Source organism: Macaca fascicularis, chromosome 1, assembly GCF_037993035.2.
Source record: "Macaca fascicularis isolate 582-1 chromosome 1, T2T-MFA8v1.1".
NCBI lineage: Eukaryota > Metazoa > Chordata > Mammalia > Primates > Cercopithecidae > Macaca > Macaca fascicularis.
The window spans coordinates 73,612,425-73,627,334 of NC_088375.1; the positions used below are offsets into that span (position 1 = coordinate 73,612,425).

At 34.6% G+C, this 14,910-nt stretch overlaps 1 protein-coding gene across 1 annotated transcript in view; it reads right to left on the minus strand.

Annotated features, from left to right (window-relative positions):
- USH2A (usherin) overlaps positions 1-14,910 on the minus strand; it is an 800,507-nt gene that overhangs the window by 176,445 nt on the left and 609,152 nt on the right. Inside the window, exon 49 of the mRNA XM_005540847.5 lies at positions 9,404-9,572. Coding sequence (XP_005540904.3) covers positions 9,404-9,572 — 169 coding nt within the window. The remainder of the gene's footprint in view (positions 1-9,403; positions 9,573-14,910) is intronic.

Genomic DNA, 14,910 nt, shown 5'->3' on the forward strand with positions numbered 1-14,910 from the left:
TGTTGTTGAAAGAAATTAAAGAAGACAACCAAATGGAAGAACATCCCATGTTTATGGATTGGAAGCCTTAATATTGTTAAGATGCCAATACTGCTCAAGTGATCTACAGAATCAATTCGATCCTTATCAAAATCCCAATGCTTTTTGCAGAAACAGAAGAAACCATTATAAAATTCACATGGAATCTCAAAAAACTCCAAATAGTCAAAACAACGTTGAAAAAGGACAAAGTTGGAGATCTCACACTTTCTGATTTCAAAACTTACTACAAAGTTATAGTAATCAAAAGTGTGTTACTGGCACAAAGGCAGACATATAGACCAATGCGATAGAACAGAGATCCTAAAAATGAACCCCTGCAAATATGGGCAAATGATTTTCAACATAGGTGCCAAGACCATTTAATGGGGAAAGGACCCTTTTTTTTTTTTTAATGTTGGAAAAGTTGAATACCCACATGCCAAAGAATGATATTGAACCCTTACTTTATATCATATACCAAAACTAACTCAAAATGGATCAAAGATCTAGACATAAAAGCTAAAACTTAAAATTCTTAGAAGAAAGTAAAGGAGAAATTTCATGACATTGGCTCTGTCAATGATTTCTTGGCTATGACACTGAAAGCAGAAGCAATAAAGAAAAAAGATGAATTGGATTCATCATAATTAATATTAATAACTTTTTGGCATCGAAGAATACTATCAACCAGTGAAAAGGCAACTCATGAGAAAATATATTAAAATTATATATCTGATAAGGAAGTAGTATCCAGAATGTATAAAGAACTTCTATAACTCAAAAACATAAAACAAAGACTGTACTTTTTAAATGGGCAAATAACTTTAATAGACCTTTTTTTCAAAGAAGATATACAAATAGCCAATAAACACATGAAAATATGCTCAATATTAGTAATAAGTAGGGAAATGCAAATCAAAACCACAATGAGATACCACTTGATACTCATTAGGATAGTTATAAAAACCATAAAATAACAAGCATCAGCAAGAATATGAAGAAATTGACACACTTGTGCATTGTTGTTGGGAATATAAAATGTTAAAATGTTCCACAAAACAGTATGGCAGTTCTTAAAAAGAAAATTAAACATAGAATTACCATATGATCCAGCAATTCCACTTCTGGGTATAAACTCAAAATAATTGAAAACAGGAGATTGAACAGAAATTTGTACATTTATACATGAATGTTTATGGCAGCTTTATAAGGAAGTAGTATCTGATAAGGAAGTAGTATCCAGAAGGTATAAAGAACTTCTATAACTCAAATTCCACTTCAGTTCATCTGTTGAGAAGAGATCCACTTTGTAAATGAGATACCAGCATTAAATGTGAACCTGAGAGTCTCTTTCTGTAAATCCCAGGAGAAGAAGGCCTGGTCTATCATTTGGTGGTGCCACCAGCTAATTACCTGATGCCTTTGTGATCAACATCTCTGACTTTGAATGTGTCTCCAAGACCCTCTGGGGCAAAAACTGCTCAGATGTGGGATTCATACAGGATGCTAACCCCTTAAAGATGTCTATCAATCTGGCTATGCATTTCTTGAAACTGGCCCAAAATCTACTGAAAAGAACAATATTTAATAACTCGGTCCATTGTATCTACACACCTCCAGAAAGTTATCTCAGTTGGCATAATACCTCATTATCCCCTGTACCAGTGCTTATAGTTCACTGTTCACTCTATCAAAATGACAAAAGACTTGTGTACCACTTTGGACAAGATTTAAGTGTCATCGCTTTGTACAAGATTTAAGTGTCATTAACAAGATTGCACTCCCCCATTTCCCTGTAGTTCCCAACCCTAATACCATCCTACTGCCACTCCCTGAGGCAGCTGCTTAATTTATAGCAGATCTATACTTAGAATTTTTTTCATATATTTTTGCACTCCTGCTCACAGTATATTTTTTGTTTCATTTGTGACAGTTACTCCCCGAGAGTTTACAACAACGCCTTCTTAATTCTCACAATTGCTTAACCATTACCTTACTGTGGTAAGCACAACATGGCCTCCCAAAGACATCCACATCCTCATCCCTGGAGCCTGTAACTATGTTATGTTACATGGCAAAGAGGAAAGAAGACAACAGATGTGATTAATTTTAATAATATGATGTGAGAAAGGTTCAACTGGTCATTATTGGCCTGGAAAATGGAAGGGGTCCACAAGCCAAAGAATGTGAGCAGCCTCTGCAAGGTGGAAAAGGCAAGAAAATGGGTTCTTGCCTCCAGAAGGGAATGCAGCTCTTGTTAACTTCTTGGTTTTAGCTCAATGAGACCCATTTCAAACTTCTGATATTGAGATGTATAAGGTAAGTTTGTGTGGTTTTAAGCCACAAAACTTCTGGTAATGAGTTATAGCAGCGATAGGAAACAAACTGAGTGATATTTAATTTCCTCTATAAGATTCAACTGTTGTACAATATGTGAATGATCATCTGTCATGCTCTCCAGATAGTCTTGAAAAACTGATTCCCTCTATTTTTCAACAGTGGTAGCATACAATCGACATAAAGTCTCTAAATGTCAATTTTGTCAGCACAAAGTGCTTTTACTAGGACTTAAATTCTAGGCTGTGACAGTTTGCAAAATGGAAAGTCCTTTGCTCCTCAAAGTTTGGAAGCTCTTCATGACTTTCCCTGGCTAGTTGCTAAAAGTCAACTTAGAGAATTGCTTGGCCTCATAGAATCAACAAGGATCCTTGGTTTCATAGGATCTCAAGGGTCACTAGATGTTTGAATCTTAGCTTTTATGAACTGGCTATCCCTTTATATGATCTGATGAAAGTGGACACCCCTGAGTCCTTGCTCTGGAATGATTCATTAGAAACTTTGCCATTTAAAGGAGGCCTGTTAGTCCCCTTTACTCATGTGCTCCCCAATTACTAAACATTTTTTTTCTATTTGGATATAAAAGATTGGGCTAGCTTTGGGTATTATAACTCAGCAGCCCAATGGACATCAGAAACATTAATATCCCGCTAATATTCCTAAAGTTACTTAATGAAGGTCAAACAACTAAGAGGTGAAAGAAATGGGATGTGGAGCCAGGAAGTTTGACTCCAGAACCAATATCTTATCCACTAATTACTCAGCATCAAACCACTGAAACACTACACAAAACTTATTCTTTCACAAGAATGTGATCATGAAATATTACTTGAAATAGTCATCTGACTAAGACATTTTTGCTTTCTTTCTTTTAAAAATAGGGATGTTCGTTGTAATTTTAATGGAAATATATTTGCTATCTTTCTGTTCTACCAATATATGAGAAAAATATATTGTCATTCATACACAATAATCACATTATTATAAAACACACCATCTCTAAGAGCTCACCCTAAAATTTAATCATGAAAATTCCTATTTTGATTAGCTGCGTGTCTTGGCCATGTTTCTATGTCCCATTTTTCCCATGCGTAAAATGGAAATAGAATTCTAAGGCAAAGTCTATTAAAAATATTTTATTTAAAAAATATTATTCAGGACCATTACTTTTTTGGGGTGCACACTTCCATGAATTTTAATGAAGAGACACCACCAGGATACAAAAGAGTTTCATCACCCCCCAGAACACCCTCATGCTATCCCTGTATAGTCACATTCCCTTCTCATCCATTACCCTTGGCAACTGTCGACTTTTATCTCCAAAACTATGGCTTGTCTTGTATAGTATGTCATGTAAATGCAGTCTCACAGTTCGTAGCTTTTTGAGACTGGTTTATTTCACTGGGCATGATATCTTCTTGGCACTTATCAATACTTTGTTCTTTTTTATTGCTACATAGTATTCCTTTGTTCCACAGTTTGTCCATTTCCTCACTTAGGGACATTTGAATTGTTTCCAGGTTTTGGCAGTAATGATTACAGCTGCGGTAAACATTCATGTGCAGGTTTTTGTGTGAACATAAATTTGCTTTTCTCTAGGGTAAATATCCAGGAGTGGATCAAGACATACTCAGGATTTTCTCAAAATACGAATTTCTAGAATTCAGGAGACACTTGGCTTAGTCAATTATCTTTGAAAAGATCCTATAATATGGTATCTCTAAGTAAAAGGGAACTTAGTATAAGTTTCCATGATGATGCTGCCAGAGACCAATGAAGGAGCAATGAGCTTATTGTAAACAGTAAAATTACTGTATTTGTTATGTTCCTCTGGGTGAAATAACTCTGCTTGGTCTGAAATGCAGTTGCCATATTTTTTGTCTTTACATTCAGAGAACATAATGTCCCTCTTTGGTAAACTTTAAGATAATGTATCCCATGGTACAGGGCAGCATCAGGTAATTAAACACCACTTAGGACAATGGTGAGCTTAGAGGAAACACAGTGTACACATCTACACGGGGAAAGCCAACACTTTTTTAAAAAGCCTCTTTTGAGCATAACAAATGTTAACTGGTTTAGATATTTTAGTCATATTTTTCTGAATCCCTCAGAATCTTATTCAGTTACCGACAGAAGAAAAGACTTCAAAAAAAGAAAAAAAAAAAAAGAAAGATGTGTATTATATCAATGAGAAATAAAACTAATTTCTTTTCCTCAGAAAAGGGCTATTAGACATAAGATACAAGGATCAGTCACCTTCTCATTAACCTCTCAAAATGAATCTATTTCAGGCCAGACTGGAAAATGTTTTCTCTCTAAAAACTACCATGCAGTGTAACAGTTAATTGTTATTCTTATCAAAGAATGACCCACATTAACATTTACTTGGGGTCATTAGCATATTTATAAAAAAGGGAGAGAAATGAGCATTCTTTTCTCTGCTGCTCTTTGTTATGGGGTATTATGGAAGAAAGTTGTGAGAAAAAAAAATAAAGTACATATTTACCAATATTTCAGGCTAATCTATAAATATCAAAATGCCTATACCCATCTTGGTCTTGAACTGGCAGACTAGTGACCAGATTTAAATCACATTTACATGCAACAGGATTTGGGACCATTGTGCTTTTTTCCCCTCAATGTAACCAGTGTTAAACTAGTTAACAAAGACCACGGGGCTGAGGACAGAGGTCACAAAATAATCTCTTCATTTAGGTACAGTGAGATTAATGATTGGAGGAAAACACTCTTTGATTATTTCATGAGATTGCTTTTTTCCTTTTCTCTTCACCAGGGTAGGCATTCTAATATTATGAAAAATGAACTACTTAAAAAAGAATCAAAATTTGGGGCATGCTCAATGGTTTGGTAGATATTAAAATGCTTTAAGTGTTCGGAAACATGTATTTATAGATAGAGACAATAAATATTTTTAAAACCCTTGGTCTAAAAATTAATTATTAAAACGCTCATATAATATCAATGACAACTTCTGAGCTTCCACGAGTTATTTCATTTTTAAGAAAATTGTTAAATTTTATTTTGAAACCTAACAAAAGTAGATTGTGCTGTCAGTTCAAAATCTGACTACTTGTGTTAGCATTGAGAAAGTCACAGGCAAGTGTCCTGAGTTAGTAGCAGTGATAGATGTAAATAAGTATTTTTCATTAGTTTTAAGGGACAGAAGATATTTTGCAGACTTTGAATAGTTGGTTGCAAATCATAACATCAAAACTTTAATGTGATGTGGAAATGAAAACACTATTATTTAGTTCCATGATCAACTTGGTCTACTGGTGTGAAGAATGGTAGGAATTGAACAACACAAAATGTCCATCTCATCTCTGTAATTATAATTTCATAGCAGTTATTTGTAAGCAATGGTAGATATGAACCATACATGAAAACTCCCCAAATGCAACTTATTTTGAGAAAGTAAAGCATTTAACAGTATTTGATCTATTGTTGACATTGTGAGCTGTAGTATGAAGAAGTTTAACAGTTTTCTACAAAACTCTTATTTCCATATACATTTTTACTTTTTCTAACTTGGAAAATCTGGTTTACTATAACTTATTCAAGTTTGAAATATTTTTGATAGAGAAATAACAGCACTGCTATAAAAAATGTATGTTTTTTTTTCTATGAATTGTAAGGAAAAATAATGAGTGAAGGTTCTCTGCCTTGAGTAAACTTGAGCAGTATTTAATCAGGACACCTGAAACCACCTTTGCAAAAACTATGACAGTAAGAAAATTCTGACACTGGAAAATTATGACAGTGAAAGAAATTTGACCTAACCAATTCCATCTTGCCTCCAGTCTCCAAGCTACCCTTGTCCATTCCTCAGCATAGGCCAAGATAGCTATGGGAGGTGTTTAGTTTACAGTTAAACTTCGAAACAATGATGACAGTCCTTTCCTGAAACAAACTTGCTTCTTGCTTGGGGGGCAGAGCACCTTTGTAAAATTAACAAATTAGCCACAAGGAACTATGACTCAGGTGTTCATGCCACCAGAGGTCACACGATTCCTAACCTTCTCAACTGCTTCCATAGATAACGTCACTATTGTAAAACCTAAGATTAGTGTTCAAGGTACTTTTTACTCTTTATTCTGATGGACCAGCTAGCATCACCCAGACCAGTAAACTGGCTCATCTGATCCTGTAGTCCCCATCCAGGAACTGACTCAGGGTGAGGAGACAGCTCTGACTCCCTATAATTTTATCCCCTACCAATAAGCATCCCCCATTCCCTAGCCCTATGCCTACTGCACTATCCTAAAAAAAACCCTAGGTTGGGCCAGGCGTGGTGGCTCACGCCTGTAATACCAGCACTTTAGGAGGCCAAGGCAGGCGGATCATCTGAAGTTAGGAGTTCGAAACCACCCTGACCAACATGGAAAACGTCCGTCTCCATTAAAAATACAAAATTAGGTGTGGTGGCACATGCCTATAATCCCAGCTACTCGGGAGGCTGAGGCAGGAGAATCGCTTGAACCTGGGAGGCGGAGGTTGCAGACAGCCGGAGATCAAGCCATTGTGAGAGGTGACAACGTGGTAGCAGCCCTCATTCTTGGCGCCTTCTCGGCGTCGGCGTCCACTCTGGAAGCCTTGAGGAGCCCTTCAGCCCGCCACTCCACTGTGGGAGCCCCATTCTGCGCTGGCCGAGGCCTGAGCTGGCTCCCTCTGCTTGCGGGGAGGTGTGGAGGGAGAGGTGCGGGCGGGAACCGGGGCTGCGCACGGTGCTCACGGGCCAGCGTGAGTTTCTGGCGGTCGCGGGCTCGGCGGGCGGCACTATGAGAGGCGGCCAGCACTGCCAGCCCCCGGCAGTGAGGGGCTTAGCACCCAGGCCCTTTCCACACTGTGGAAGCTTTGTTCTTTCAGTCTTCGCAATAAATCTTGCTGCTGCTCACTCTTTTGGTTCGCACCGCCTTTATGAGCTGTAACACTCACCGCCAAGGTCTGCGGCTTCACTCCTCAGGTCAGCGAGACCAGGAACCCACCCAGAGGAATGGACAACTCCGGACGGGAGGAACGAACAACTCCGCATGGGAGGAAGGAAAAACTCCAGATGAGTCACCTAGCTGTAACACCGCGAGGGTCCGCGGTTTCATTCTTGAAGTCAGTGAGACCAAGAATCCACCAAATCCGGACACAATTGCACTCCGGCCTGGGCAACAAGAGTGAAACTCCGCCTCAAAACAAACAAAAAGCAAAAAAACAAAAACTAAAGAACTCTAGGGTTTCTTTCTTTCTTTTTTTTAAGACATAGTCTTACTCTGTTGCCCAGGCTGGAGTGCATTGGCACAATGCAACCTCTGCCTCCCAGATTCAAGTGATTCTCCTGCCTCAGCCTCCCAAGTAGCTGGGATTACAGGCACCTGCCACCAGGCCCAGCTAATTTTTTGTATTTTTTTTTTTTTTTTTTTTACAAGAGATGGGGTTTTGCCATGTTGGCCAGGCTGATCTTGATCTCCCGACTTCAGGTGATCACCCGCCTTGGCCTCCTGAAGTGCTGGAATTACAGGTGTAAGTAAGCCACTGTGCCCAGACAAACCTTAGGTTTTGAATTTTCTGGGAGACTGTTTTGAGTAAAAGCTCCTATCCTGCTTAGCTGGCTCTGCATTTATTAAGCTCTTTCTCTATTGTAGTACCACTGTTTTGGTAAATTGGCTCTATCTGTGCAATGGGCAAGATGAACCCATCGGGTGATGACACACCTTCTATATTTGCTCCAGTATTTTGCAAAAAAGACACTGGGTTAGACAGTGTCTCATTTCACATGGCCTTGGATGGATATAGTTATACTGAACATAAGGTACATGAACCAGATGTTGGGCATAAATTTCACCCTAAACTAGATATCTCAAAGCATTCAGCTTTCCTACAGCCTCCAATAAACTTAGCTTTCTTGTCTTTCTCCTATATCCATTTCTTGCTCTTTAAAGAAGATATCAGTATCAAACTTAGGTAGTAGGAAAAAATTTGTATTCTCAATTACTTTTGTATTCTCAATTACTTTTGTATTCTCAATTACTTTTGCAGGATAAATTGTAATCGACAGTGGTAGTAATGAAGAAGTTTAGAAGTCTTAAATAGTCCTTTTAAAAAAATTGTCAACACATGTTGATACTTTTTGGTTAAAGAGTCAGTAAAGTACTCAAAAGAGCATAGATTTAGAAAAGACGTACCTATATTCACATTTTAGTTCTTTCACTTCTATTCACTTCTGCAAATCTGGATATGTTATTGATCCTCTCTAAAATAGTTTCCTTACTTGTAAACTGCAGAGAAAATACCAATTTCCTAGAGTTGTGAAGATTCTATAACGTATCCCTATGTAAAGCCTTTAATACAGAGCCTGAGAGAGACTTGGTACTTTAAAAATGCCGGTTGTTATTAGCATCATTCCCAATTATATTCACTAGGCATTGCTTTATGTAGTTGAAATTTGGAGCAAAATGGTTAGGTAAGTTGGCTAATACTAAAAAGGGAGGAAGGAAAAAAATCCAGTTTGCCACCCTTTGCAGCATTCTTCCTTCCCTTGCCTGACTTATAATGACGAGAGAATACTGCCAGTGGTCTAGAATTCTTAGACAAATGAAATTTGCAGTTACAATCTCTCCAGGAACAATGCATGTGTAGTTCAGATTAGAAATGGAGGAAGTGGAGAACAGCTTCATGGAGTGGAACAGTCAGCAATTCACAGATTTAATAGTGAAAATATATAGTCATGTTAATTAAAAAAAAAAAAAAAAAAAACCACAAGATAAAAGGAGTTAACCAGATCTCCAGATTTATTTCTTTATGTAGTAGGTATTGTAAATTCCTTCTGTTCTCTCATTTTCTAATATTTAGCCTTGCTTATATTTGAACAAGGTAGAAGGAAGAAATAATATTTAGAGCAGGCTATTGGCTATGTGTTTGTGGTTCAATTTTTGTTGAGGGGGAGGTGTTTGAAATAGTTCACTGACATGAACAACGTGTTTATGTTTTCAGGTTCCCAAAGTTTTTGAGTACACCTGGAAATAATCCTCACCTGGTAGAATTCTAGCGTAATACCCAGAGCAGCACCGATGGTTTGGTTGTGCCTCCTGTATTCGGCCACCACAACAAACTCCGGTAGAATTCAGAACAAACGGGATATACTTTTCTTCACAACAGCGGTGTCCAGGCTTGGCATTATAGAGCACTCCGTTACAACAAACCTGAAAGTTTGAAATCAGTTTTAAAGAAATATCAGTTTAGTTAACAGTATTATGTCACTCTATCTCATGTAATATAATTATTTTCTTCTAAGGCATAGAAGATCTGAGACCATATTACTCATATTTCATTGGTTTAAAAATGTATTTTCGAGGATCGTTCAAATTTTTTAACTGTTATTTGATAGAATGCAGTTTTTTTGAAGTCTTCAACCATGTTTTGTGCTCTATTACAATACTCTAAATATGAATTGTCTTTTGAATGTCAGTGTTTCTGAGGTAAAGATGTTCAAAACTGTAAATAAACAATTTCCTTCATATTTATATATATATTTTTAAATGATTGTTTAATTTTAAAAACACCACATCCATGGATATTGTGTTTTATTGATCCTTTTTCAAAATAAATTGCATTTTTTCTTGTAATTTATATGATCACTTATTTATGAACCCAGTCTTCAGACAAGGCAATCACAACAGAGTCCAATATTTACATGTATGTGCGTATATATAGATATCTCATAAGCCACTACCTTGAAAAAAGGATATCTATATGGAAATTAATTTTGAAAAGCCCCTTTAACTCTGTTTTCTTTAGGAACTGTGAAAAAAAATTATGTGCTTGAACAATCAAATAATTATTTGCATACTCACTTGAGGTCTGAGAGACTGACACACTGTATATACAACAAATCAAACAATGAATAGTTGCTAAAACATAGCATCAGAACCCATACTTGGCATAAGTTACATTAATTGGCTAGACATTTCCTGTGGTAGGCAAAAGCAACCACTATGAGGCATCTCCCATTTTTCTTTTTTCTCATTGCTACCTTCAAAGTGTACCAACATTTGAACCAATTCAACAAAGAACAGTAAAATGTAGAAGCTCTAAGTCTTCAACAAAGCCACTAGTCTAGTATTTCATTCATTTTCTAAAAATTATCTAAAAGCAAAGAAATTCAGCTCTTAAATTCAAAGTCTACCACTGTGGTCCTCAGGCAGCCTTGCTAACTCAACTGTAATGAATTTCTTTCTTTGGGTTTAGTTAGTGGCAATAAGAATTCAAATTTTTTCTGATTGCAAGGATAAATTAAGTGACAGCTCTCTTTGCTGCCATATTCTGTGTGAAAAGTAAATTTCAAAATCTTCTGTGTGAAAAGTAAATTTCAAAATCATGTCCCATTTTAAGAGTTAAGAAAGGAATATTCTCTATGTTTTATTTGGGATTTGTGAATGATGGTAAAGGTAAAACAGCACACACCTCCCTCTTGTTTTATGACGGTGGCCTAAAATCTTGCCATTTGTTTTTTGATCTTAAAACATTTATTAAAGTCCCATTCACATAGAGTTAGTTTCTGGACAAAAACACATCCAATATTTCAGCAAGTTTATCCAGTACTTATCACCTTCTTTTGAAATTATTCCTCAAATATTTACTTAGTGATGGGCCATTAGAACTGGTTCACTTCTATGTTTTCATTATCAATGCTTTCTTGGGCTCCTTTGGCCAAGTAAAACACATGCCTTTCCTCTAAGCCACCCTGGTTCAGATCATTGATGGGTCCCAAAGGAGACCTTTTCAAGTGATTATTTCTCTTAGGAGTTCTCTCCATAAACAGAAAATTTCCTAATCGAATTCAGTTTTCGAGTTGTCTCAGACAACATAAATGAAAATTTTAATAGCTTACTTGTGTGCGGTTAATTTTCAAAAAAGCAGCCTCTTCCTTGCTTGATTTCAAAAAGCATGTTTCTAATCCAGTGATTCTCAAAAAGTATGATTCCTGGACCAGTTGCAGATGCATCACTTAGTCATGTGGTTTGGCTCTGTGTCCCCACCCAAATCTCACATTGAATTGTAATTCCCATGTGTCAGGGAGGGACCTGATGGGAGGTGATTGGATCATAAGGACTGTTCCCCATGCTGTTCACTGTGTCTCTTTTAAATTAAATTATAAAAATAAAAATAATTTTATATATAAAATTCTTTTAAAAATTATAAAAATTTTTATTATATAATAAAACATTTCAGTTTGTTTACTTTGATATATCTTAATTTTTTACTCCCCTAAAAATTTTAAAATATAAAATTTATTATATATTATTGTATAATAAAAAATATATATCTTTTATTATATACGTATATTTTAAATACATATATATTTATATGGTATATTTATATGTATTAAACATACATTTAAGTATATTTATTTTTATTATGAAATTTTATATAATAAAAGATATATATCTTTTACTTATTTATATATTATATAATACTATATAAAATATATAATGTAATATAATACATAATATGTATTATATAAAATTTTATTATTTAAAATTTTAATTTTATATAATAAAGTAAAAGATATAGATATATATCTCATATCTTACACATATACATATGCATATGTGTATCATATCTTTATTATTTTTTATATATCTTATAACAAAAGATATAAGATATATATCTTGTATGTATGTTGATAATCTTTTCATTATCAATGCTTTCTTAGGCTCCTTCAGCCAAGTAAAACACACGCTTTTCTTCTAAGCCACCCCTGTTCAAATCATTGATGGGTCCCAAAGGAGACTTTTTCAAGTGATTATTTCTCTTCGGAGTTCTCTCCATAAACAGAAAATTTCCTAATCAAATTCAGTTTTTGAATTGTTGATATATATAATATATATAAATTTTGATATATATAAGATACATTTCAGTTTTTATATATATAAGATATATATCTTTCATTATATAAAATTTCATAATAAAAATAAATATACTTAAATGTATGTTTAATACACATAAATATACCATATAAATATATATGTATTGCAAATATATACATGTTTTATTATATAAGATTTTAATAATGCCTTAAACAAGTCTTATGTTTATTGTTGGGATTAAAGAGGCAACACAAATATTGCAGTGAAAGACAATAGAGGAAGTCAATTAAATTAAACAAAATTGTGAATTTCATTTGGGGCTAGGTATTACCATATATTTCCTAGCATGAAAGATTAGAGAGAAGCAGAAAAGAGACGTTTATTGTAGGTCTAAAGGTGAGTGAGTTCTCACGAGATCTGATGGTTTAAAACTGTGTGGCAGGTCTCCCCTTCTCTCTCTCTCCCTCCTGCCATCACATGAAGAAGGTCCTTGCCTCTCCTTCACCTTCCACCATGATTAAAAGTTTCCTGAGGCCTCCCAGTCATGCTTCCTGTTAAGTCTGCAGAACTGTGAGTCAAACCTCTTATCTTCATAAATTACCCAGTCTCAGGTAATTCTTTGTAGCGCTGTGAAAACGTACTAATACACCTGGGAATATGTTAGAAATGCAAATTTTCAAAGCCAAATCTAAACCTACTGAATTAGAATCTCTGCGACTAGAGCTACGAGATCCTAGGTTTTAACAATCCCCCCAAGTCTTATGTCAACTGGGATTTGTGAACCACGGCTGTAATTTTATGGTAAGGCTTGTTTAAGTATTTTGGGAAACATTGATGTTTACAGTGATTTAGCCAAAAAACTTTTAAACCTTCAATAAAAGTCTCTTTTCTACTTCTCTTCAATCTTTCATGCTAGGAAATGTATATTAGTACTTAGGCCCAAACTGAAATTTACAATTTTTTCTTGAAATTTAACTGACATCCTTTATTCTCTTTTACTGCAATACCTATGTTGCCTCTTTAATCCCAACAATAAAAATAAGACTTTGTTTAAGGCATCACTAAATAGTGTGTCTCATTTTATTGTAATAATGTGTGACATTTGCATTACATTATAAGAATAACCAAATGTGATATTTCTTTTCAAGACTATGAGGTTAGATTGGCATACACCTGTTTTCTAAAGGCTAACTTTGGTTTCCCTATTCTTCAAGTTACATTTATTTTCTATAAAAGGTGACCTGTATGATTTTTTTTTTTTTTTGTAGAGTAGATTTGTCTTAATCATTTTTAAATTGATTTAAAATTAAACTAACCAGTTCTTTGTCATTCATTGAATTTAGGAATGTTACACCAACCAGTCACTTATTTGGTAGAAAGCTTCATTACATTTTTTTCAAAAGTTACAAAAAGCAGTTTCTGAAATCACAGCATAAAGAAAGGTAGAAGTAATTTAATGAATAATTTAGCCTAAACATAGGTAAATATTATTTTGTTAATACTTTATTAATACTTGATTAATATTTTTCTTCATCCTATTACTTTTTCTTCACTCTATCACAGGTATATTTTAATTTAATATAGACATTTTAAGAAAATCTACCTTTTGATCTGTTACAATAAACTTAAATTGAAACATTATCTTTACTAGTTTTACTTTACTTAGCTTTGATTTTACCACTAAAGTTACAGGGTTGAAACTTGTCAAATCCATTATACAAGCCTAAACTACTGTGACAGTTTCTGGCCAGAATCAGTTTTTACTTGTATGAAACACATTGTTTTTTGCACTCCACAAACTTTAAGTCATTCATTTATATGCCTATAAACTATTCTCTCTTTGTCCACTTCTTAACGGATAATAAGTATTAAAATAATAAAAGCAAAGAAAAAAATTGAGAAGTGAATTCTGTATTTTGCCAACATTTTCCCAAGTTTTTTTTTAAATGGAGGATATGTTTAATGGGCAAATTTATTTTAGTATTTTTCTTCTCAGAAATCCCAAATTTAATTTTATACAAATATGTCCATCAGATGTGTGTATTTAAATATGTGCATACTTAATGGCATAAAATGATGTCAAACTTAGGCATAATGATAATTTTAGAGTGTAAGTATCAAAAAATGCATAGTTAGTAAGTGCTGGCTTTATGAATTTCTCAGATGATAACTACCACACACTAAACTTGTGTCAGCTGTAGTAATTTGTATTTTGATCCATATTGCTTCAGTAACTCACTTTCTTAATTACTGTGTTCTTTTGCAGTAAATCTTATACATTTACTAGTAGCTTTAGCCATTGAATGTGTGATGCTGTTATTGACAAATAAGGACGTTATTTCATTATGTAAAATTCTACCTTCAAACTAAGGATTTTGTGTTGTTTTTCAATAAAAGTCGTTTACAAACTCCTCTGTCTGGCTGTATTATTCATCTGATTTCTAAACAGCATCTAATATGAACATTAATCTGCAAATGGCTATAATGCGAAAATATTTCTGACAAACCATAAAATGTCCTCCTCACAGTTACTCATCAGTGCCATATAATCAAACACGTATTTGTAGCTGAACACATCTGTTGTAAAGAAAATTTTAAGTCACTCAATCAAATGCAAATTTGGGATGTACCCTATTGTAATAAGTTTTTATTTCTTGTGAAGATAATAAAA